Source organism: Pezoporus flaviventris, unplaced genomic scaffold (assembly GCF_033815535.1).
Source record: "Pezoporus flaviventris isolate CSIRO_AGI_PZ_B2104156 unplaced genomic scaffold, CSIRO_AGI_Pfla_v1 ptg000112l, whole genome shotgun sequence".
Classification (NCBI taxonomy): domain Eukaryota; kingdom Metazoa; phylum Chordata; class Aves; order Psittaciformes; family Psittacidae; genus Pezoporus; species Pezoporus flaviventris.
In genome coordinates, this window is record NW_026892660.1 from 351,058 (window position 1) to 370,939 (window position 19,882).

A 19,882-nucleotide genomic window follows, 5' to 3' on the forward strand; every position below is an offset into this window, starting at 1 on the left:
TCCCCAGACTAGAAACAGTTGTGCTGACTTTGACAATTGTCATTTATCCTCATAATTCAGTGGCATTCAGGCCTTTAGAGAACAAAGCTTTTTGGCGTGCAGCTATGGGAGCGGGACAAAACTCCTGCTCCAAAAACAGCACTCTCTCTTTGCAGGACCATAATCTTCACAGCCAGGCAGGACTGGGTCCCTCTGTCAGGTACAGGCGAAGCTGGGAAGTGTTTTAGGTGAATTCAGTGACATGCTGTATTTGTTCCAGCAACATAAAATGCTTTGCTAACCAGCTTAAGCATTTAGATGAGCTCGAAGCAGTGAGAGTTGACCTGGGGATATGAAACTGAAGCTTTTTACTATTGTAGTAGCTTAGAAAACACATTCATTTTAATAACTGAGGGAGCTGCTGGATGGGAAAGGAGGCTGTGATTGGATCTCTCTTTTTGCCCTCCCTCAGATGTGTTCATGACCCAGTTCTCAGCCCTTCAGACCGCCCGCTCCGTGCGAACACGCCGCTTGGCTGCAGCTGAGGAGAACATTGAGGTGGCTCGCGCTGCCCGCCTAGCCCAGATCTTTAAGGAAATATGTGATAGCATCATCGCCTATAAAGGTGAAGGTAACAACACTCCTTAAGAAACTTCCCTGAAGACTTTCTCAGCCTCTGAAGCAATGAACTGCATGGCACATCCTAGGAAAAAAATCGCTTTTTTCAGGGTGTTAAAGAACCTTCCTTCCTTTTCCCTCCTTTCTCCTGCTACCAGTAATGACTTTAAATGGCTTTACTTCATCCCCAACCCCTTCCTCTGCCACCAGAATCTGCAGATGTTGCTATCCTTTTAAGTTGCTTTTTGAGTGGTTCAGCAAAATGGTACAGCTGACAGAATTACAAGGAAATATCATCCATTTCGATACTTGTAGTCCCATTACAGCAGCCAGCTTCTAGAAATGCAAAAGCATTTCAACTCCCTCTGCCTCAGATAGCAGAAGAGCCTTTTTTTAACCTAGGTGGAATGTTGTTAGGTACTTGTCTTTTGAAGTTTCACTCAAGTAAATGTTGAACTCTGTGTTCCTGTTACAGACTCCTCCAGGCAGGCTCTTGCAGCTCCTCTCCTGAACCTACCCCCAAAGAAAAAGTAAGCGCTTGCTTCCCAGAGCAACCCGTAGTTTTCCATAATGGATTTGCACAGCTTCAACTTGCTAGTGAAAATGACATTGTGCATGCATTCCCATTTTAGAAATGCGGACTATTATGAGAAGATCTCTGATCCCCTGGACCTTGCCACCATCGAGAAGCAGATCTTGACTGGCTATTACAAAACTGTGGAAGCTTTTGATGGGGACATGCTGAAGGTCTTCCGGAATGCAGAGGTGAGGCTCTCTCTGGCCTTAAAGCTATTGCAGAGACAGTGGGCGTGTTGCCTCATTTAATGCTCTTGGTGATTTACAGTAATAGGAGAAGAAAACTGTCTTAGAAGAAGAGACCTTGTGATGATCTGTTTCTGATGAGCAGACATTGACAGGATGATGGAATCCCAGCCTGGTTTGGGTTGGAAAGGACCTTAATGGTTGCCTTGCTCTGGTTTCACACAGAAATACTATGGGAGGAAGTCCCCGACGGGGCGCGACGTGTGCCGCCTGCGGAAGGCGTATTACAGCGCCCGGCACGAGGCAGCGGCCCAGATCGATGAGATCGTGGGGGAAACAGCAAGTGAGGCCGACAGCAGCGAGACGTCGGTCTGCGAGAAGGAGAGCGGGCACGAGAAGGACGAGGACGTGATCAGATGCATTTGTGGCCTTTACAAAGATGAAGGACTCATGATCCAGTGTGAAAAGTGCATGGTGAGGCAGGGGGAACACAAAACAGAGCCTGGTGCTCTTCTCCGTGCCCAGTGCAACATTTACTAGCGGTTCCGTGTAGCTGGTAGCATGAATTACTTCTGCAGACCTTCACTTCCTCTCCAGAGGAACTGAAAGTCTGCTTTCACAGAAGAAATGCAACTTGCATTTCTCTACAGAGGAGCTAGCACTTCCTGAGACCATCAGCAGCTCCTGTCCTTGGCGAGCAGAATTAACTTCAACAATTTGGGGCCCACGGTTGCATGAGGATCTTGTCTGTCTTCTGAATTCCCTTTGGGAAGCTCGCTTGCTTGCTTTCCTCCATGTTTGCTTGAGAAAATGCCAGTTGTCAATGCAGTCTGTCACAGGAATTTCTAACTGGGGTTTATCTGGTTTTCTAGGTCTGGCAGCACTGCGACTGTATGGGGGTGAATTCGGATGTTGAACACTACTTGTGTGAGCAGTGTGAACCTCGGTCAGTGAACAGGGTAAGAAAAAGTCTCCTCTTCGTTGCTAAACTAAAGCAGCTCTTGCATTTTAATTTATTATTGAGATTGGCCAAACCAGTGTGGGGTTCTCACTTTATAGAGTAGCTTCCTCGGTTTAGGTTTAACCACCTTAAGTACCAATTCTCTGCCTACTTCTGCAAAAGGATTTCAGCCCCATCTTTGCACTGATTATGGTGAGCATCACAGCATTTCCTTCCTTTTTTCTTTCTTCATCCAGGAGGTGCCCATGATCCCTCGTCCCCACTATGCCCAGCCTGGCTGTGTCTATTACATTTGCTTGTTACGGGATGATCTGCTGCTGCGCCAAGGTACGTGCTAACCCTGGCAGCTGCTGTGCTTTCCATCAGATCAGAGCGTACAGAGATTTCTGGCATCACCCTGTTGAAAATCCTTTTATCTTCTTACAAGTAGAAAGCTGCACTCTTTGCTATTATGGGAGTGACACATAGTAAGAGTTCTCACAGGCTGGTTGATGAAGCAACATAATTACCTTTAGCACAGATAGGGCTCTCCTCCTGGCCAGAGAAGGAAGATGCTGAGCCAACTTGTGGTAGTTAACATTTAGAAGTAAAGGCAAAGAAGGCTATTAGGTCTTCAGTGTTTTAGTGTAGAATGGTCATTAAAACATCAGCTTATTGCTTGTTCGTTCCCTGAAGTGTATCTTTCTGGACATTGCTTCAAAACCCCGAGTCTGTCGGTGCTGATCTGTGCATCTTCTTGGAGTTCTGCTGGAATGTTAGTTTTAATGACAGAATTTGCTCTGTTTTTGGTGCTAGACTGATGACAGGTTCTTTAGAGGTGTGTGTTTTGTGCCCATTGCCAGGTGACTGTGTTTACCTGATGAGGGACAGCCGCAGAACTCCGGATGGCCACCCCGTGCGGCAGTCCTACCGGCTCCTATCCCACATCAACAGGGAGAAACTCGATATATTCCGCATCGAAAAGCTCTGGAAAAATGAGAAGTATGTTCAAGGCATCTCTTGAATTGGGGACATTGCAGATACAGTGATTTTGCAGAAGTCTGATCATAGCTTGAAAACACAGGACTGAACACGGTTCAGTTACAGAGGCTTCATCATGCCTCTGCTTGTGCTTCACGACTGCAAAGTGATAGCATCTAAGTTTGGAGGTTTAAACAAGGAGTAAGAGCTATCAGTTCATGCAGTTTCCTCAGTTAGAACAGGCCAAGACTACACACTGACAGCTCATGATCACTGCCTAAGCCCCTGTAATGGGATTAAATGCCCCAATGATAGCAGCATAGTAAGCCTGCTGTGTTCATAAAACTCACACTAGGAGCATTTCCACTTCGTGAAGGGGCTAAAGTTGAAGTGTAATGTTCTGTGACCTTGCTTTTCATCACAGTCATTGCAAAAATGCAAGACTGTTCCAAGTGAGGTGGAGGGCTTGAAGGGAGGTTGTACCTGGGCTCACAGACGTAATCTCTTGCCTTTTTTCCCTCCTGTTTCTCTCACTTCACCCCTGCAGAGAGGAGCGGTTTGCCTTTGGTCATCACTATTTCCGTCCACATGAAACACATCATTCCCCTTCTCGAAAGTTCTATCACAATGAGCTCTTCCGGGTGCCACTGTATGAAATCATCCCCTTGGAGGCTGTGGTGGGCACGTGCTGTGTTCTTGACCTCTACACCTACTGCAAAGGTAAGGAGAAATGAAATACAATGCACCACTGCTGCTGTTGTTTAACCCCAAGTACCATGAAGCTGCTCACTCACCCCACAGTGGGATGGGGAGAATCAGGAGGTGGTAAAACCCATGGTTTGAGGTAAGAACAGCTTCGTAATTGAAATAAAAGTAGAAGAGTAAGTAATCAAAATACCTTCTAATTTCCTCTGCATAATCACAGAATCCCAGACTGGTTTGGGTTGGAAGGGGCCCTAGAGCTCATCTACTTCTAACTGCCATCCCACCGAGCAGCTCTGCCAGCCCCTATGCCTCGTTGACACTGTGGATGGCTTGCTGTGGTTCTGCTGTACCATGAGCTTCCTCTTGAATCTCATTGGCATTTTTTCCTGCTCTGTTTCCAAATGCAGGGAGGCCAAAAGGTGTGAAGGAGCAGGATGTGTATATCTGTGACTACCGCCTGGACAAATCAGCTCATCTCTTCTACAAGATCCACCGGAACCGCTATCCCGTCTGCACCAAGCCCTATGCCTTTGACCACTTTCCCAAGAAACTCACACCCAAGAGAGACTTTTCAGTAAGTATTTCTTCCCTTGGCTTCCTTCCTTTTTGCTACAAGACTGGCCATACTTCTGGAAAACCCCTAGCTCCCTGTGAGTGAAGCTTGGTAAACCAAAGGAAGCTGCCACATGAGCATACACAGTGTGGAGGGAAAGTTGTCTAGAAAGCAAGCTTGGAAAGCAAAAGTGATTGGAGATAGAGAATGTGCAGTTCAAAGGCCAACAGATACCGACTGAACGGTGATGTGTAAGTTTGGAGATTGTGGTTTCTGGCTGAAATCTAGGTGCTGATTTCATTTAAGCCACTCCTAGAGTCATAGAATCCCAGACTGGGTTGGGTTGGAAAGGACCTTAACGCTCATCCGATTCCAGACCCCATCCAGCCTGGCCTTGAACTCTGCCAAACTTCGCTTCCTGAGTGAAGGAAATCTTAAAACTCACTTTTTGGTCACAATTCTGGGACTGTACAAGTATTTGATGTGTTTTAGAGCCTCACACAACACCCAGGCCCATGTGAGCTGGTCAGGCTGGCTGTGTCACATTCTTCCACTGTGAATTTTCTTTGGTGTTAACCATACTCTTTACTGTTCTTGCAGCCTCATTATGTACCAGACAACTACAAGAGAAATGGAGGCAGGTGAGTCTTACCTACCAGATTGTTCATTCAGAAGAGGTGAGATCATCCTGTCTGTCAAGTGTCCACTCTTTTCCGTACCCACTTCCTCTGGGTGCTATGGAAATAAGAAGTTTAAATTATATAAAGCAATCTCTCTAAACGAAGAGATAAAGAGGGAACAGGTGAGGAAGGACAGAATGTAGAAGCAGTGTTAGTGTTCCTTAATAATGGAGGTAAGGAAGAGTACGGAAGCTGTTTTGAAAGGTAGCAAAAGCAGCTGAATGTGGGAGATGGCAGATCCCAGGACAAAGAGCAGCCAGCCTTCCTGCACTAAGGGTTTGAATGTACATAGTAAGTCAAGTGACTGAGATTCCAGAACCCACCCTGGCTGCTGACAGGTCCTTGGCTCACTGGTAACTGACCTTTCCATCTGGAAAACTGCAGTTGTTAAACCCTTCTTTCCCTCTAGATCATCCTGGAAAACAGACCGCTCCAAGCCGCAGATTAAAGACTTAAACCAAGAAGAAGATTCTCTTCCACTGATGGAGGATGTATTGGGAAACCAAGAGCAACCCTCCAGTGAGATGCCTGCCCTAGAGGAGTCAGAAAAAGAGGCAGCCTCTGGTGAGGGCTGTGAAGCTGAGAAGAAGGTAGAAGAAAGCAGCTCGGACACGAGGCAGCTCTGCACTCCAGAGGAAAGGCGGCATATTCAGAGGGAGAGACTGAATCAGATCCTGCTCAACCTCTTAGAGAAAATCCCAGGGAAAAACGGTGAGATTTCCCTCAGAAGTGTTGTGTCTGCAGGCTTGTCTTCCGTTCACTGCAGGCTGTGGAGATGAAATAAACGGGTTTGGCTGAACTCATTGCTAGGGGACATTACTAGGACTGAGTTTTCTTTGCAGCAATGTTTTCTATTGCAACAGCAGCAATTCCCACTAAATCCCAAAGAAATTTCCTACCACTGTCACTGTGCTTACACCAAAACTCTCTGAAGACAAATTCCCCCCAGAAACTGAACAGAGACACACAGTGAGACTGAAGAGAGTCTGGAAAGTCTCTTTTGACCTTCCATGAGCTTTCCATTGGGTTTTAGGTAACTTCTGTAGGCATTGTCTAAGCTGCAGAACTGGGGTGCAGTGGTTGCACTGGTTAAATGTGTCTGGTTTTGATTCAAAGCTTAGGATGAGCTCTGTCCAGTCTCCTTTGTATTCTGGGTGTTAACGCAAAGTACTCACGGAATCATCAGTTAGATTGGAAGGGTCTTTGGAGATGGTCTGGTGCAAACGTGACTCGGGGCAGGCTAACTCCAAACTTCAGCCAGGTTGCTCAGCACCTTGTCCGGTAGAGTTTTGAATGTTGCTATGGATGGAAACGTCCTTGGAAGAACCGTGAGTAGGGAAGTGGGAAAACTGTTGTTGCTGTCACCTTCCTTTACCAAAAGCCTGTGCTCTGTTGCAGCTATTGATGTCACTTACTTGCTGGAGGAAGGATCAGGAAGAAAACTGCGGCGGCGAACTCTGACCATCCCCGAGAGCAGCTTCAGGAAGTGATGCCACCAGAAGAGGCTGTGGTCTGGAGTCTGCTACAAGGTCTGCTGAGGACTGAGGGCAGGAGCCCAACTTCCTCTGCACCAGCCAAGGAAAAGAGGGCAGCAGCAAACTGACAAATATACAAACAGTTAGCACTTAGATGTCTGGGTTGGCAGGTTGCCCTGCCCTGCTCTGCAGTGCTCTTATGGTGTGTGTGTTGTTGGGCGTGCCTTGTATTGATGTTAGGTACTGAGAAAAACCTCGTGGTTATTGTCCAGGATGGTCAAATTTAATTTATTTTTGCTTGAGATTCCCGCTCAGAGGAAAAAAAAAAGAAAAAAAAAAGAAAAAAAAAGAGGTAAAAAAGGACAGGAATGGGGGAGGTGAGAAGGAAAAGGACTGAGCTACTCTGAGAATATTCCCCACGTTCACCACTTAACCTGTGATTGTACAAGATCCTGCTGGCACCACCGTGGCCCGTGACAGTGAACGCAGTCAGATGGGAGGGTGAAGGCCCCGTGGCTTCCAGCGTAGGGCGGCCCTGGAGCCGTGGCCTCCGATTTGCACAAGTTCCAAGCAGAGAGCAGCGTCCGTGGCGACGCGACAGGGTCAGCGCGGAGCGGCCGGTGCGCCCGTGGGTGACAAGGAGCAGCCTCCCGAGCGCCCTGGGAGCCAGGCAGGAGTTGGCTGCTCGAGGCCCTTGTTGTGCGGCGTGGAACGGGGAGGGGGGGGATTCTCTTTCTCGCTTGCTTCCTGCAGAGGTTTTCTAACGCAGGTCAGGCCCCGCCGCCGCCGTCGCTGCTGCTGGGCTGGAGAAGCTGTGGTTCTCGTGTGTCTCGTGTGTTGTGCAAATGGAAACCTGTTCAAAAGAAGCAGCCCCCCCTAAAACCAGAGGAACCCTTCACTACATGAACCGTCGAGCAGTATTCCCAGCGAGTGTTTGTTGTGCCCTGTAGGATATAGCAACTGCTAACACTACCCTCGTGTTCTGCTTGTACAGCTTAACCTGTCCGTCTCCGAGCTGAAGAGCCAGCGTTCCCCGCGCCGCCCTCCCTCTGCCCTGGCGGGTGTCAGCCCCACGAGCGGCCCCCAGGCCCCCACTGCTCCCTGCATGAAGCCACAGCGTGCCCGAGAGTGGGGCTGCCCCGGGACACGGAGCAAAGGGAGGGGGGGGTCGGCGATGCTGCCCCTTGGAAATGGCTTTGCTTTTTTGTCCTTCCGACGTACATATGCAGATACAGTCCTGTTTTAGATGTTCTTCGAAGAAAACCGGTTTTTAATGTGCCAAGTTGTATATATCTGCTGCGTGGATGTAAAGCAATACCGTAGTTACATGTTCCTTTTTAATGGACCAAGCTCGTCCTAATGTACATTCTTGTTACTATGATTATTTTACTCTTAGTGGAACATGGCTCATTCCATTCAACTTTTCCGTGTTGATTTCAAAAGGACAAAAAGAGATTAAAAAAGAAAAACCACGAAAAAAAAGGCAAAAAAAAAACCCTTTGAGAAAAAAAAAGTAATAAAAACCACAAATATTTTATTAAAAAAAAAAAAGAGAAAAAAAAAAGACAAAACCTAAGGAAATAGTTTGGAATATTTTCTTACTGTAGAGAAGCACTGTACAGAACCAGGAGCCCTGAGTATAAAATACTCGTGCGTGTAGTAGGAATATCGCATGTCCCCCCCCTTGAGTTGTCTCCTTTAGTTCCAGCCCCGAAATCATCGTCTCCAATGGTGTTAAACACTAAAAGAAAGAAGTTTTTAAGAAGCCGAGTGCGTTCGGAAGCGCCACCCTGAGCTCTCTCATTTTATCTTTCTTTTGTTGAAAGACTAAACCGAGATGTTTTTTAGACAATCAAACCTTAGGTAAGTGCAAAGACTTCGTTTTTTCTTACTGGTGTAGAAATTAAGGACTTTTTTTATTTTGGGGTTATTTTATAATAATGAGAAGACCGGAGGGTCGCCAGGATCGCTGTTTTCAGACCAGGAAGCACTACATTACTGCAAATAGATATGAACTCTTAGTCTGCATGGGTGTAGGCTGTGTGATTGCTGAAAATAAATGCTGCTAATATATTTCCTTTTTACAAAGCATATCTAAATAGATCATTGTTTTGATGTTAATCTTTGTAAATTATGTATTACCAATTTTAACATTGGATGTAATTGCATAAAAAGCCTGCATCTCAATCCTGAGAGAGTCTAGTATTAAATGGAAAATCTTTTCCTATCGGTGCCTTCGTGGGCTTTTCTTGCTCTTGGTCCCACTCTTCCCATTGCTTTGCCAGGGGTCCTTGTCCCGGCTCTCCAATGGGTGATGGAGCTTGCGAGGGTTTGGGTTGATGCTGATGCTCTGGTGGCAGCGTGGATACAGGAGCAGCAGCCTCCATGGGTACCTGGACCCTTAAACCTGCAGCTTCAGTGCCTGTTCCCAGGGGGCAGCCCCGGGCACCCAGAGCCATCCCCTCCGGGCCTGCAGAGGCCGCAGCCCTCAGAGGTGGGTGCTGGGGGTGTTTGTGACTCTTCACGTTCTGGATGCAGCCGCTGCTCGATGCCTCCCCTTTCCTGTGACCTGGTTTTCCTCCATCCCCCAGCCTGGACCACTGTGGTCCCTGCCCCGTAGACCCTTCTGAACCAGAGCCACCAGCCCAAGGGGTGAGGAGCTGGCTTTACTTAAACCCATCTGAGGAACCCATTTCCAAGCCCAGTGGGGAACTCAACCAAGCCCCCTTAAGGCAAACCCCGTTCCCGTTAAGATCCGATGTCCCTCAGCTGAGAGGGAAGCTCCCCAAAGGCCCAGCACCAGCTTCCCCCCGCAGTGACCCATCCCCACATGCAGCCACGTGAGTCACAACCTTTATTCCCAGCTTTTCCCCCTGGAATCAGCGCGTTCCCCTGGGTACAGCCATGGACAGAGCGCGGCCGGGCCTGGGCTGCCGGGCACGGGGCAGAGCGGTGGGGGGGACACAATGGCAGGGGCATGGAGCAGGGACAGGGACAGGGACCTCCCCGGCCCTGCCGCAGGCTGGGGACACAGGAGCGTGAGCAGGTCCCTCATGGGAGCCGTGGTGGGGCCGGGCACGGCGGTGGCGCGGGCTCAGCGCCGTGGCACAGGGTACGGGCATGCGAGCGAGCAGAGCCAGCGAGGGATGCTCTGAGGGCGGTGAGAGCGTGGCAGGAGCCGGTCCCTCACAGGATCAGGGATGTGTAACCCACGGGGACCAGGCCGGTGCTGTTGCCATGGCAGCAGCGGATCCAGTCTTCATCCACGGTGCAGAGCAGCTGCAGGATGTCCCCTTTCTGGAAGCTCAGGTGCCCGTCGGCCGTGCCCGTGTGGTCGCACAGCGCCCGGACCGCCCTGCAGAGCAAACAGCATCCGGACTCACCCCCCAGCGCCACTGGGAGAGGCTCCCACAGGATGCTCATGGAGGAGCTGCCATCGGGCCACGGGTTCGATCACATCCATAGGTTCAAACCCATCCATGGGTTCAATCACATCCAGGACCCAGGACCAGACACACACACACCCCACACCCCCCCTCCCGGCAGCTTTCCAGCCCCAAACACGGCAGTGCCCCCATCACCTGCAGGGCTGGGGTGAGTCCGACACCGTCCCCTCTGCCTGCTCCTGAGCGCGGCTCTTCTCAGCCGCCAGCCCCTTCACCACCGCAGCCAGGACACGGGCGCCGGGCGAGAGCCACCTCGAAGGTCTCCTGCGCGCAGCAGAAGCCGCAGGCTCAGCCTGGTCTGGGGATGCGGGAGCTGACGGGGGCCCTGCACGGGGCCTTACCTGGACCTCGCTGAGGCTGCATCGGGGCTGGGAGGGAAGGTCCTGGCAGAGGGGCTGGGGGCCCCGAAGAGCCGGCCCAGCCAACGGCCCCCGTCAGCGCCGCGGGGCCCGGGAGGCGCTGCCCGGCTCCCATCCGCCCCCGGCGATGCCCGAGGGCTCTCTCCAGCGGCGGGATCAGACGGCGCAGGGGATGCTCCGGCTCCCGCGGGCAGGATGAGGGCTTCGGGGGAGGAGGATCCGGAGGTGCCCGCGCTGCTGCTGGGCTGCGGAGGGGGGAGCTCCGGGACAGCTTTGGTCTGGAGCAGCTGCAGCTCCGTGCCGCCGGGCTCCCCCAGGGCCGGCAGAGCCGGGCCAGGGCTGGGATCCGCCACAGCCGCCCGCAGCTTCGTCCACCAGACCGAGGGGAGCTTCTCCTCGCTGGGCTCGGAGCAGGTCCTGGAGGCCCGGCCCAGCTGCCCCCACCACCCCCCGGGACCAGCCCCAGCATCCCCAAGGCTGTCGGCCCCCAGCAGCGTGCGGCTGAGGCGGTCCCCCCAGCGCAGGACGTGCTGCAGGGTCTGCTGCAGAGCGGCCCCGACCTGGGCACCAGGGACCAGCGCAGGAGCGCGGGGCTGGGGCCTTGGGCTGCCCCCTGCGCCCGCTGCCCTCCCCACGGCAGCCGGGGGGGTCTGGTCCTCCAGGCTGGCCCCCGTGGTGCTGCAGAGCCCCCCCAGGGAGCGCTGCCCGGGACCCGGAGCAGAGCCATGGGCAGGACACGGCGGTGACTGCGGCCGGCGGCACAAGGGCCGTACATCCATGGAGAGGTGGTGGTGTTCAAAGAGCAGGTCCAGGTGGAAAGTCAGCACGGAGAGGGGCTGGATGAGCAGCAGCAGCTCATCAGCGAGGTAGGGCAGAGGCCCCTGGCTCAGTGCGAAGAAGGCTGTGGGTGAGTACAGCACGGAGATGACACCTACGAGAGACAGAGGGTGCTGGAGGGTGCAAAGCGCCCTGGCAGGGCCAGCAGGGCTGTCCCAGCCGGTCAGAGGAGCTTCTGCTGGGAGCTGTATTAAAGGCACACCATGGAAATGATGCCCTTTTCCACTATGCAGATCCCAGCCAAGCACCACGGGTGGGACAGGCCTGGGGTTAGACCTGTTCATATGTTGTACCTGATTATACCCTGGCAAGCAAGAGAGGACGTGGATGTGGAGCTTCTGGACATTGTCTCCTTACCTGGGCTCTTCTGCAGGTGGGAAATCCACTGCTCCAGCTGTTTAATGCTAAAGAAGGCAAAGGGAACCCACGTTAGAGCTCCTGGGACTCCGTCCCAACCAGCAGCAGGGGCCAGCGGGGCCGGAACTCACTTCAAAAGGCCCAGAATAAAGGCATGGAACTTCTGCCGGGTGCTGTGGAGCGGGGCCAGCCCGGCCACGCGCCCGTACAGCGAGTGGAAGGAGCGGGCACCGGGGCCTGTGGAACGCAACGGTCACCGCTCCGGGCCCCGATCCCCCCAGCCCGGGCTGGGGAAGCATCCCAGGCTCCCCGAGATGCCCCCAGCTCCGGGAGCCCCGCACAGACCTGTCCTCACGGAGGCTTCCACCACGCTCCATGGGGAATTCCTCCTCTGGCCGGTGATAACGTCTTTCTGGAAGGGCTTCAGCCCGTCCTCCACCAAGGCGTAGAGCGCAGGGCACAGCGTGTGCAGCAGCAGGTACCCCACATCAGGGCTGAGCCGGCTGTCACCCAGCTGGGCCTGGAGCACAGGGAGAGGAGAGGAAGGGAACGGCAGCGCCTACCCCCGAGCCTGCAGGGAGGGAGGAAGCCCCTGGAGGCCCCCAGGCCCCTCCTGCCCACCCCAGCCCAGAGCCTCACCTTCTGCACCAGGTTCCGTGCGGAGCTGAAGTGGGCAATGACCTTATCCACGGCGGCGCTGATGGCGATGAGCAGGGCTGGGGGGCAGCAGAAGGGAAGGTGTCAGGGAGAACGACTCGGAGCAGCCCCGAGGAGGACTTGGGGGCGTTGGGTGAGGAGCAGCTCCCCATGACCCGGCTTCAGCGAGCGCTTGAGCCCGGAGCCCCCCCGTGTGCTGGGCGCCAGCCGCAGCTCCGGACACCAAGGCACAGGGGAGCGCTGGGAAGGCGCAAGGAGCATCCAGGCTGTTGCCATGGGAACCGTGCCGGGATGAAGGACCCGCGGCTCCCAGGGGACCGGGCCAGGATGGAGGCGAGGGCGGGGACCGGCAGCGCCGCGCCCCCGCTCCCCGGCTCCACCACGGGGCGGGGTCGCAGCCCCTGCCCGCGGCCCCGCTCCGGCCGCTGCCGACCCCGGCCTCCCCCCGCGCACCGGAGCCCGCGGCCGTTACCTCTCATCTGCTCCCCGCGGGCTCCCTCCGTGCTCCCCGCTCCGGGCGGGCCCGCGGCGGCTCCAGCGGCGGACGGCGGGGGTTTGGCTGCGGGGAGCGCGGCGGCGTCAGGCGCTGCCGGGGGGAGGCGGTTACCGGGGCCGGGCCCTGCCGGGCCGCGCTCGCCCATGGAGCCGGAGGCCGCGGCGGGGCGAAGGGCAGCGGCTGGGGCGGGCCCCGCCGCGGCCCGGAACGGGGCGGGGGAAGGCGGCGGGGCGGCCCCCGGGGGGGTTCGGGGCCCGTCCTTCCCCCAGCCCGGCTCCGCGCCCGCGCAGGACCCCAGCTCTTACCGTCCTTGCGGGGCCCGGCCCCGCTCTCGCCTGCCCCGGGCACCCGCGGGGCGCCGCCGGGTCCCCTGAGCCTCCGAATCGCGGCCCCGTTCTCCTCGGGAAGGGCGCTCTGCAGCGGCGGCCCCGCTTCCTCAGCGTCCCCGGGCTGCCCCTCCGCGATGGGGAGCAGCCCCGGCCGGGGTCTCCTCCTCTTCACCTGGTGGCCGTCCATGGGTGCCAGCAGCTGCCCCCCCAGCGGCACCGGGGGCACCCAGCCTGCGCTGCCGCTGCCCAAGGCCGCCTCCGGGAGCGCGGGGGGATGCTGCGATGCCGCCGGCTCTGCCCGCTCGCCCGCTGCCTGCCCCTTGGCCTTGTTGGAGGCGCTGCGGTACCGCAGCTCCTTGAACGTGGTCACCTCGCGCTGCCTGGAGCCGGGGGGCCTCGGTGGCGGCTCGGGCTGGAGCTGGGGCCGGGCCGGCTCCTGGCCCGTGGTGCTGGAGAGGAGCTCGCTGGGGGGAGGCAGCTCCGTGTCCGGTGAGAAGACGATGAGCCAGTCGCTGCGGTCAGCCCTGGCCTGGGCAGGAGCAGGCCCAGCGCCGTTCCTCTTCCTCTTCTGGGCCAGCTCGTGGAAGGAGGTGATGGTTTTCTTGCCCACGTCTCTGCAGAGGTCTCCCGAGCCGGGCTCCAGCTCCAGCGGCCGCGCAGGCAGAGGTGGCTGCTCTGCTCTGTGCCCATTGAGAACCTGCAGGCGCCTCCGGGGCCGGGGGGGCACTGGTGGGGGGATGCTTCCAGCCCGGGGCCGCAGCTCCGGAGCTCGGCTCAGAGCGGGATCCCTGCGCCCCGGTACAGGCGGTGCCGGGGGGGCAGAGTCAGCCTCGGGCAGCGGGTTGCAGTTGGGGTCGAGGTCGGTGCTGATGCCGGTGCCATCCCTCACGCTGGGGGAGGTCTCATCATACCGGGAGTCGAGCGAGCTGCTGCTGCGGAGGCTGTCCGGGCTCCCTCTGGTCAGCGGGGCCGGTCTCTGGGGCACCGGCGGGTTGAGGTTGGCATCTCTTCCATCACACGTCCCACCCTGGTCACCAAGCGACTGCGCATCCTGGGCATCTTCTGTGGGAATGACGCTGGGCGGATTCTCGAGGGGTCGAGGCTCTTCTCTGGGGAACCCTTTGCAGTACACGGAGACTGGGGAGTCATCCAAGCTGAAATCCGAGCAGCTACTGACAGAGGAGGAGGATGAAGAGGAGGAGGAGGAAGCCAGATCACAAGGGGAAGCCACCTCCTCCCCAGCGTGCAGGCAGGGGAAATCCTCTTGAGCTGTCTGGTTCTGGAGACCCAGCGTCACTGCCTGCTGAGGATGGGACTCGCAACACCGGCATTTCAGGGAGGGATTGTTGGAATTGGCATCCACTTGCTCGCAGTTCTCCGCGCAGTCGCTGCAGCCGGTCTGGTCCCCTCCACCCGTGGAGCCAGAAGTCTCCTGGAGCTCCGGGTGCCGGGAGAGGTGCAGCCCCAGGGAGATGTGCTGCAGATGGATGTGGTTGAGGTTGCACAGGAGGCCTTTCTTCGGAGCCAACATGGTGCTGCCTCACTGGTGGTGCTGGGGCTCCTCGGAGAGCCCCACAGCTCCTGTCTTCAGACCATGCAGCTCCCTGCAGACAGCGAGCACCCCTTCAGCGGGCAGGGGAGAGCGCAGAGCACGAACCTGGAGAGGAGCAGACGGGGCGGGAGGGATGACGGTGACCTTGCGGCAGCCCCCGAGCAGGGAAGGGCCGGATGCAGGGGGTCGGTGTGGGGCCCCTGGGTTCCGAGATGGGAACGTGCCCAGCAGCGAGGGGCAGCCCCACAGCTCCCCCCTGCGCCCGGGTCTGCGCCGGGCAGGGGCTGGTGGGCGACTCCCGAGCGCGGTGCGGGGGAGCAGCGGGCAGCGCAGGGGGGGCTGGATCCCGCCCAGAGGTGAGGAGCACCCGCGGATGCCACCGAGGAGGAAACGCCCTTGAACCCCCACCGGGGTCGGAGCCGGGCCCAGCCGAGGGGCGGCGGCAGCGCCGGGGCTGCAAGGCCGCGGCAGGACCCCCGGTCCCGGGGGGGAGCCGCCCGCCCTCCCGCAGCCCCCCCCTCGCCCGGTGCGGCCTCGGGCACCGCCCGGCAGCGGCCGCGCAGCGCTGAGCATCCCCCGGCCCCTGCGCTGGAGCCGCCGCGGCCGCAGGGGTGAGGCCGCCCCGAACCCCCCGCCCGGCCCCAGCCCCGCTCACCTCGCGCTGCGGCGGCGACTGCGGAGGGAGGAGGAGCCGCGGCCCCGGCCCCGCCCCGGAGCCGCCCCGGGACCGGGCCCGCCCCGACCGGGAGGAGGCGGTGGCGCCGCGGCCCCCCCCACCCCGAGCCCCTGCAGCCGGAGGAGCCGCCTGTGCCCCCCCCCGCCCCATCCAGCCCCGGCTCCAGCCCCCACCCGGCAGCGCTGCAGCCGCAATCACGGTTGGGGACTGGGGTAATCAATAACTTAACCTTTATTGACAACCGCGATTCAAACCCCGCCTCCGACCCCAAAACCCGGTTCACAACCAGCCCCGGATCCCACCCCACGGGGCAGGGGGGCAGGCATCAGTTCCAGCCGGGGGCAGACCCCAATGGCCACCAGCCCCCTTCAGCAGAGGCGAAGCAGTGGAGGGGCAGCCCCACCATCACTTCTGCCGCTTGTAGATCTTCTGAGCCAGGCCAAGGAAGATGGCCTTGGGCAGGCGGTGGCTGTGTGTGCGGATCAGCTCCTGCAGGCGCTGGTAGCTGCTCTCCTCGTACTCTTGGAAAGCAGCCCTCATGCCCAGGGTGTCATAGAGCTCCTTCACCTTTGCCACCTTCTCAGGTTCCTTACGGCCATAGTTCTCCTGAGGAAACACCAGGCCAAGTCAGGCTGAGGTCCAGCATCTGGCCCCGGCCATAGCTGGTCCTTCAAAGGGTAGCAGGAGTCACCTCTTGTCATCCCCGCTACTGCCCCAACCACTCACAACAACCAGGCTGCAGGGTGTACAACAGGGCACTACAGCCCCTCTACACCACATCTCCCCTCCTTCAGGGGGTTGTGAACCTGGTGGCGTTACCTCCAGGATCTGCCTCTGCTCTGGTGTGACCCGATGCAGACACTGCACCACCAACCAGCTGCACTTATTGTCCTCGATGTCAGTGCCAACCTTCCCTGTCACCTTTGGGTCTCCATAGCAGTCCAGGTAATCATCCTGCATGGAGATGGGAGCACATGAGTGCCACAACCAGCACCTTACAAGCACTAAGGGACAGGGAAGCAGCACCTACCTGGATCTGAAAGAATTCACCCATCTCCAGCAAGATGGCCTTGGCATTGTCATGCTCCTCCTTGCTGTCAATACCAGCCTAAGGACGGAAAAAAAGAATGAAGCCTTCCAGTACCTGCCTTCCACCCTTTCGCATCTCCCAAAGCTCCTGCCTTCCTTGACAGCAAGGGCAAGTCCTAGGACAGTGACCAAGGACTCACCATGTACATGGCAGCAGCCACAGGCAGGTAGAAGGAGTAAAACGCCGTCTTGTACTTCACAATCGCCTTATACCTGTGGCAGAGGAACCCTGCTCAGTGCCAGGGCGTCCCAAGAGGGCTCTGCAGACCAGGACCAGCGTCTCCCTTCAATCCAGCCCGCAAGCTCCAACAGCACGAGCAAGACCTGCTCCGCAGAGCTTGGCACGATGTTATCCCTCCTACACCGTGTGGAAGGGACCGCGAGCAGAGCTGCGCTGCCACACCTCCATCACCTCCTTACCTCTGCTCACTGAAGCGGTTCAAATCCACCTGGGAAACAGGAGCAGTGATGAGGTCCAGCGTCTGCCCCAGCTCCGTCTGGTAGGCAGTCTGAAGAGGAACGGGGGAATTTGTTCAGCCCCCCAGCAGAGTCCCAACAGTGCAGTGAAACCCCCAAACCCCAGCCCGGTTTCAGCTCCTCTCCCAGTGCGAAGGGCAGGGTGCCCAGGAAGGGCAGATCCCAGGGTACCGGGCTCACCTGCAGGAAGAGCTCCAGGAGGTGCACGTAGTAGGGATGCTCCCCGCAGTACTTCTTCAGCAGCCGGTAGACGGAGGACTCCAGGAGGAGGGCATCATTGATGGCATCAAGACCGATCCCCTCCTGCACCGGGCGGGTAGGGAGGGGTCACAAAACACCCTGACCCCCCCGCACCTCCCCGGGGACAGGGGCCTCCCAACGCCCTCACCTTCTTGTACCAGCAGAGCTGCCCCCGGCGGGTGAGGGACGCGTCCATGATGTCGTCGGTCACCAGGAAGAACGCCTGGAGCTGCGAGAGGCCGGGTTAGGGGCAGGGGGGTCCCGGGGGGGGAGGGTGTGCACCCCCAGACCCACCGCGTCCCGGCTCTCACCAGCTCGATGCACCAGCCGACGACCAGGGCGCACCGGAGGCTCTCCGCACCCTGCTGCCCGGGGCCCGCCAGCTCTCGGTACGCGGCCAGCACCGTCATGCCCCGGTTGCACTTCCCGCCCGCCCCGTTGTACTCCAGCACCTGCGGGCAGACGGGAACGGGCAGCCTCGGACAGGACGGGCAGGGGATGGAGCCGGACCCCCCCCCCGCGCCCTGCTCACCTCCTTCAAGCGGGACACAGCATCGCCCACCTCGGGGTGCCCCAGGCCGCCCTCGGTCAGGTCGCGCACGATCTGCGGGAAGAAGCTCATGAACTCCTCCCGCTCCCCGCCGCCGCTCATGGTGCCCGCAGCGCTCCCGATCCACGCCGCAGCCCCGGCGGCCCCCAGGGGCGCCGCGTCCCGTCCCGTCCCGCCCCGTCCCGCCCCGTCCGGTCCCTCCGCCCCGCGCGGGGGTCGCCGGGAAGCGCAGTCCCGCAGCCCCGGGGGCAGCCGGAGCCGCCTCCGCCGCAGGACTACAACTCCCGGCGTGCCCCGCGCGGGGCGGAGCCAGCGCCCTGCCTCAGCCGGGGCGCCCGCGCTCATTGGTCCGCTCCATCGCATGAGGATAAGTCCGGGAAGGCTGAGCCAATAGAAGCGCGCGGAAGGCGGGCCCGATGCTGCTGATTGGTGGAGGGAGCGAATGGAGCGAGGGCTCGGCCGAGGCGCGGGGGCGCGGGGCGAGGCTGCGGAGGAGGGCGCGGGGTGCACGGGGGATGCGGACAGATCGGGGTGCATGGGGGGGTGCATGGGAACTGGGGGTGCATAGGGGGTGCACAGGGGGTGCGGGCAGCTGGGGGGTAATGAGGGTGCAGGCAGCTAGGAGTGCATGGGGGGATGCATGGGGGATGCATGAGGGGACGCAGGACAGCTTGTGCAGTGTTACGTGAGGGGTGCAGTGCAGGGGGTGCAGTGCAGGGGTGCAGTGCAGGGGGTGCAGTGTTAACGTGAGGGGTGCAGTGCAGGGAGTGCAGTGTTAACGTGAGGGGTGCAGTGCAGGGGGTGCAGTGCAGTGTTAACGTGAGGGGTGCAGTGCAGGGGGTGCAGTGCAGTGTTAACGTGAGGGGTGCAGTGCAGGGGGTGCACCCCACACCTTTGTGCACAGGAGAGAACCCCGGAGCCAGGGACAGGGCAGGGTCCCCATCACCCACCTGGGCCGAGGCCTCAGTCAGTGGCGGGCACAGCGAAGGGCACCGCGGCTCCCTCCGGGCCCCGCTGATTGCCGATCTGTGCTTTGTCTGCTGCGATCCCCTAATCCCCGCTAACCCCGGGTTAATTAATCTCTGCTTTGCGGCCTGCTAATCCCCCCCCCACCCCTACAGCCGGCAACGCGGGGGCTTGGGGACGAGCCAGCCCCGGGTGCCCTTGCAGAGCCTTGTGGTCCCTTCTGCTCCTCCTGCCCCCGGGTGCCCTGGGTGCCCGAGCAGCCCCGAGCAGGGATGCAGAGGCTGGGATTGTGCTTCTAGGAAAAAGCTCTTTTCCCTTTCTGCAGTGGCAGAGCCAGGCTCTGGCAGCACATCCCAGCCTTCCAGCAGGGTGCTGGGGCAGGGGACTGTTGGCTACACAGGCTCATAATCAGGATGGCTTCGGTGTAAGCTGAAATAATCAAATTAGAAAGAAACTGCTAATCAGCTCTGATCGCATCGTTGTGTCACAGAGCCTAAGTCTTGCTGGTGGGAGGGCAGGGGCTGCTGCAGGGCCCTGCGGGTGGCCGTGGCGGGGGCTCTGTGCCACCAGCAGCCCATCTCGCACTGCACGACCTTCATTTAATCTAGTTAATGCCCAGAGTCTGCTCCGCAATCAGGCGGTATCAAACCTCCCCACCCCCCTCCCGGTAAGAAATGGAAGGGGAAAGTAACTGCAGATTAAACATTAATCTCCCCAGGGCCTAAAGGGGACGGGGTGGGCAGGAGAGGGCTCCCACTGAACGGCCCGGGGCTGGGGGGCCGGGGAGAGGCCCCTCAATGGGTACCCAAGGATGCTCCACAGAGCACGGGGATTGGATCCGCAGAGCATCCCCCTGCCCCATCCCATCCCCGCGGGCAGGCAGGGTGCTGGGGGTGCCGGCCCCAAAGGAGGCTCCCCCAGAACCAGCTCGGAATCTCTCTTTATTATTTAAATCCATTATGTACAACGACCAAAAATAAAAAAACGCTTTTAAATCCTCTGCGATATGAAAACTACAAGCTCTGTACATGGACTGCCGTGAGTGCGAGTGGAGGAGCGTGGTCTTTGGTGCCTTAGACTTGTGCCCGCGCACGCCGCAGAGACACCAGCACCCCCGGCGGCCCCTCCTGCCTCCACACCGGGGGTGGCTCTGGCCGC

General features: G+C 58.3%; 3 protein-coding genes across 8 annotated transcripts in view; 1 reads left to right on the plus strand and 2 right to left on the minus strand.

Annotated features, from left to right (window-relative positions):
- ASH1L (ASH1 like histone lysine methyltransferase) overlaps positions 1-8,920 on the plus strand; it is a 38,731-nt gene extending 29,811 nt beyond the window's left edge. For all 6 annotated transcript variants that reach the window (XM_061477884.1, XM_061477885.1, XM_061477886.1 and 3 more), the window contains 12 exons: positions 452-604; positions 1,073-1,127; positions 1,230-1,362; positions 1,585-1,833; positions 2,232-2,318; positions 2,557-2,647; positions 3,163-3,301; positions 3,828-4,000; positions 4,393-4,559; positions 5,139-5,179; positions 5,628-5,929; positions 6,617-8,920. In XM_061477884.1, coding sequence (XP_061333868.1) covers positions 452-604; positions 1,073-1,127; positions 1,230-1,362; positions 1,585-1,833; positions 2,232-2,318; positions 2,557-2,647; positions 3,163-3,301; positions 3,828-4,000; positions 4,393-4,559; positions 5,139-5,179; positions 5,628-5,929; positions 6,617-6,708 — 1,682 coding nt within the window. In that variant the 3' untranslated portion in view covers positions 6,709-8,920. The remainder of the gene's footprint in view (positions 1-451; positions 605-1,072; positions 1,128-1,229; positions 1,363-1,584; positions 1,834-2,231; positions 2,319-2,556; positions 2,648-3,162; positions 3,302-3,827; positions 4,001-4,392; positions 4,560-5,138; positions 5,180-5,627; positions 5,930-6,616) is intronic.
- Positions 8,921-9,810: 890 nt separating this feature from the next.
- RUSC1 (RUN and SH3 domain containing 1) lies at positions 9,811-14,968 on the minus strand. Its single transcript, XM_061477883.1, has 9 exons — positions 13,151-14,968; positions 12,822-12,908; positions 12,332-12,408; positions 12,038-12,212; positions 11,824-11,929; positions 11,693-11,739; positions 10,481-11,429; positions 10,275-10,403; positions 9,811-10,048 (listed from the first exon to the last, which is right to left on the minus strand). Exons 1-9 carry the CDS (start codon positions 14,703-14,705, stop codon positions 9,880-9,882), a joined length of 3,294 nt encoding a protein of 1,097 aa, XP_061333867.1. The 5' UTR covers positions 14,706-14,968; the 3' UTR covers positions 9,811-9,879.
- A 741-nt stretch (positions 14,969-15,709) lies between these two features.
- Positions 15,710-17,847, minus strand: FDPS (farnesyl diphosphate synthase). The gene is made up of 9 exons (XM_061477852.1): positions 17,741-17,847; positions 17,520-17,660; positions 17,357-17,437; positions 17,149-17,271; positions 16,912-17,000; positions 16,632-16,704; positions 16,433-16,510; positions 16,222-16,356; positions 15,710-16,008 (listed from the first exon to the last, which is right to left on the minus strand). The coding sequence occupies exons 1-9, from the start codon at positions 17,828-17,830 to the stop codon at positions 15,808-15,810; spliced, it is 1,011 nt and encodes a 336-aa protein (XP_061333836.1). The 5' UTR covers positions 17,831-17,847; the 3' UTR covers positions 15,710-15,807.
- Between the last annotated feature and the right edge of the window lie 2,035 nt (positions 17,848-19,882).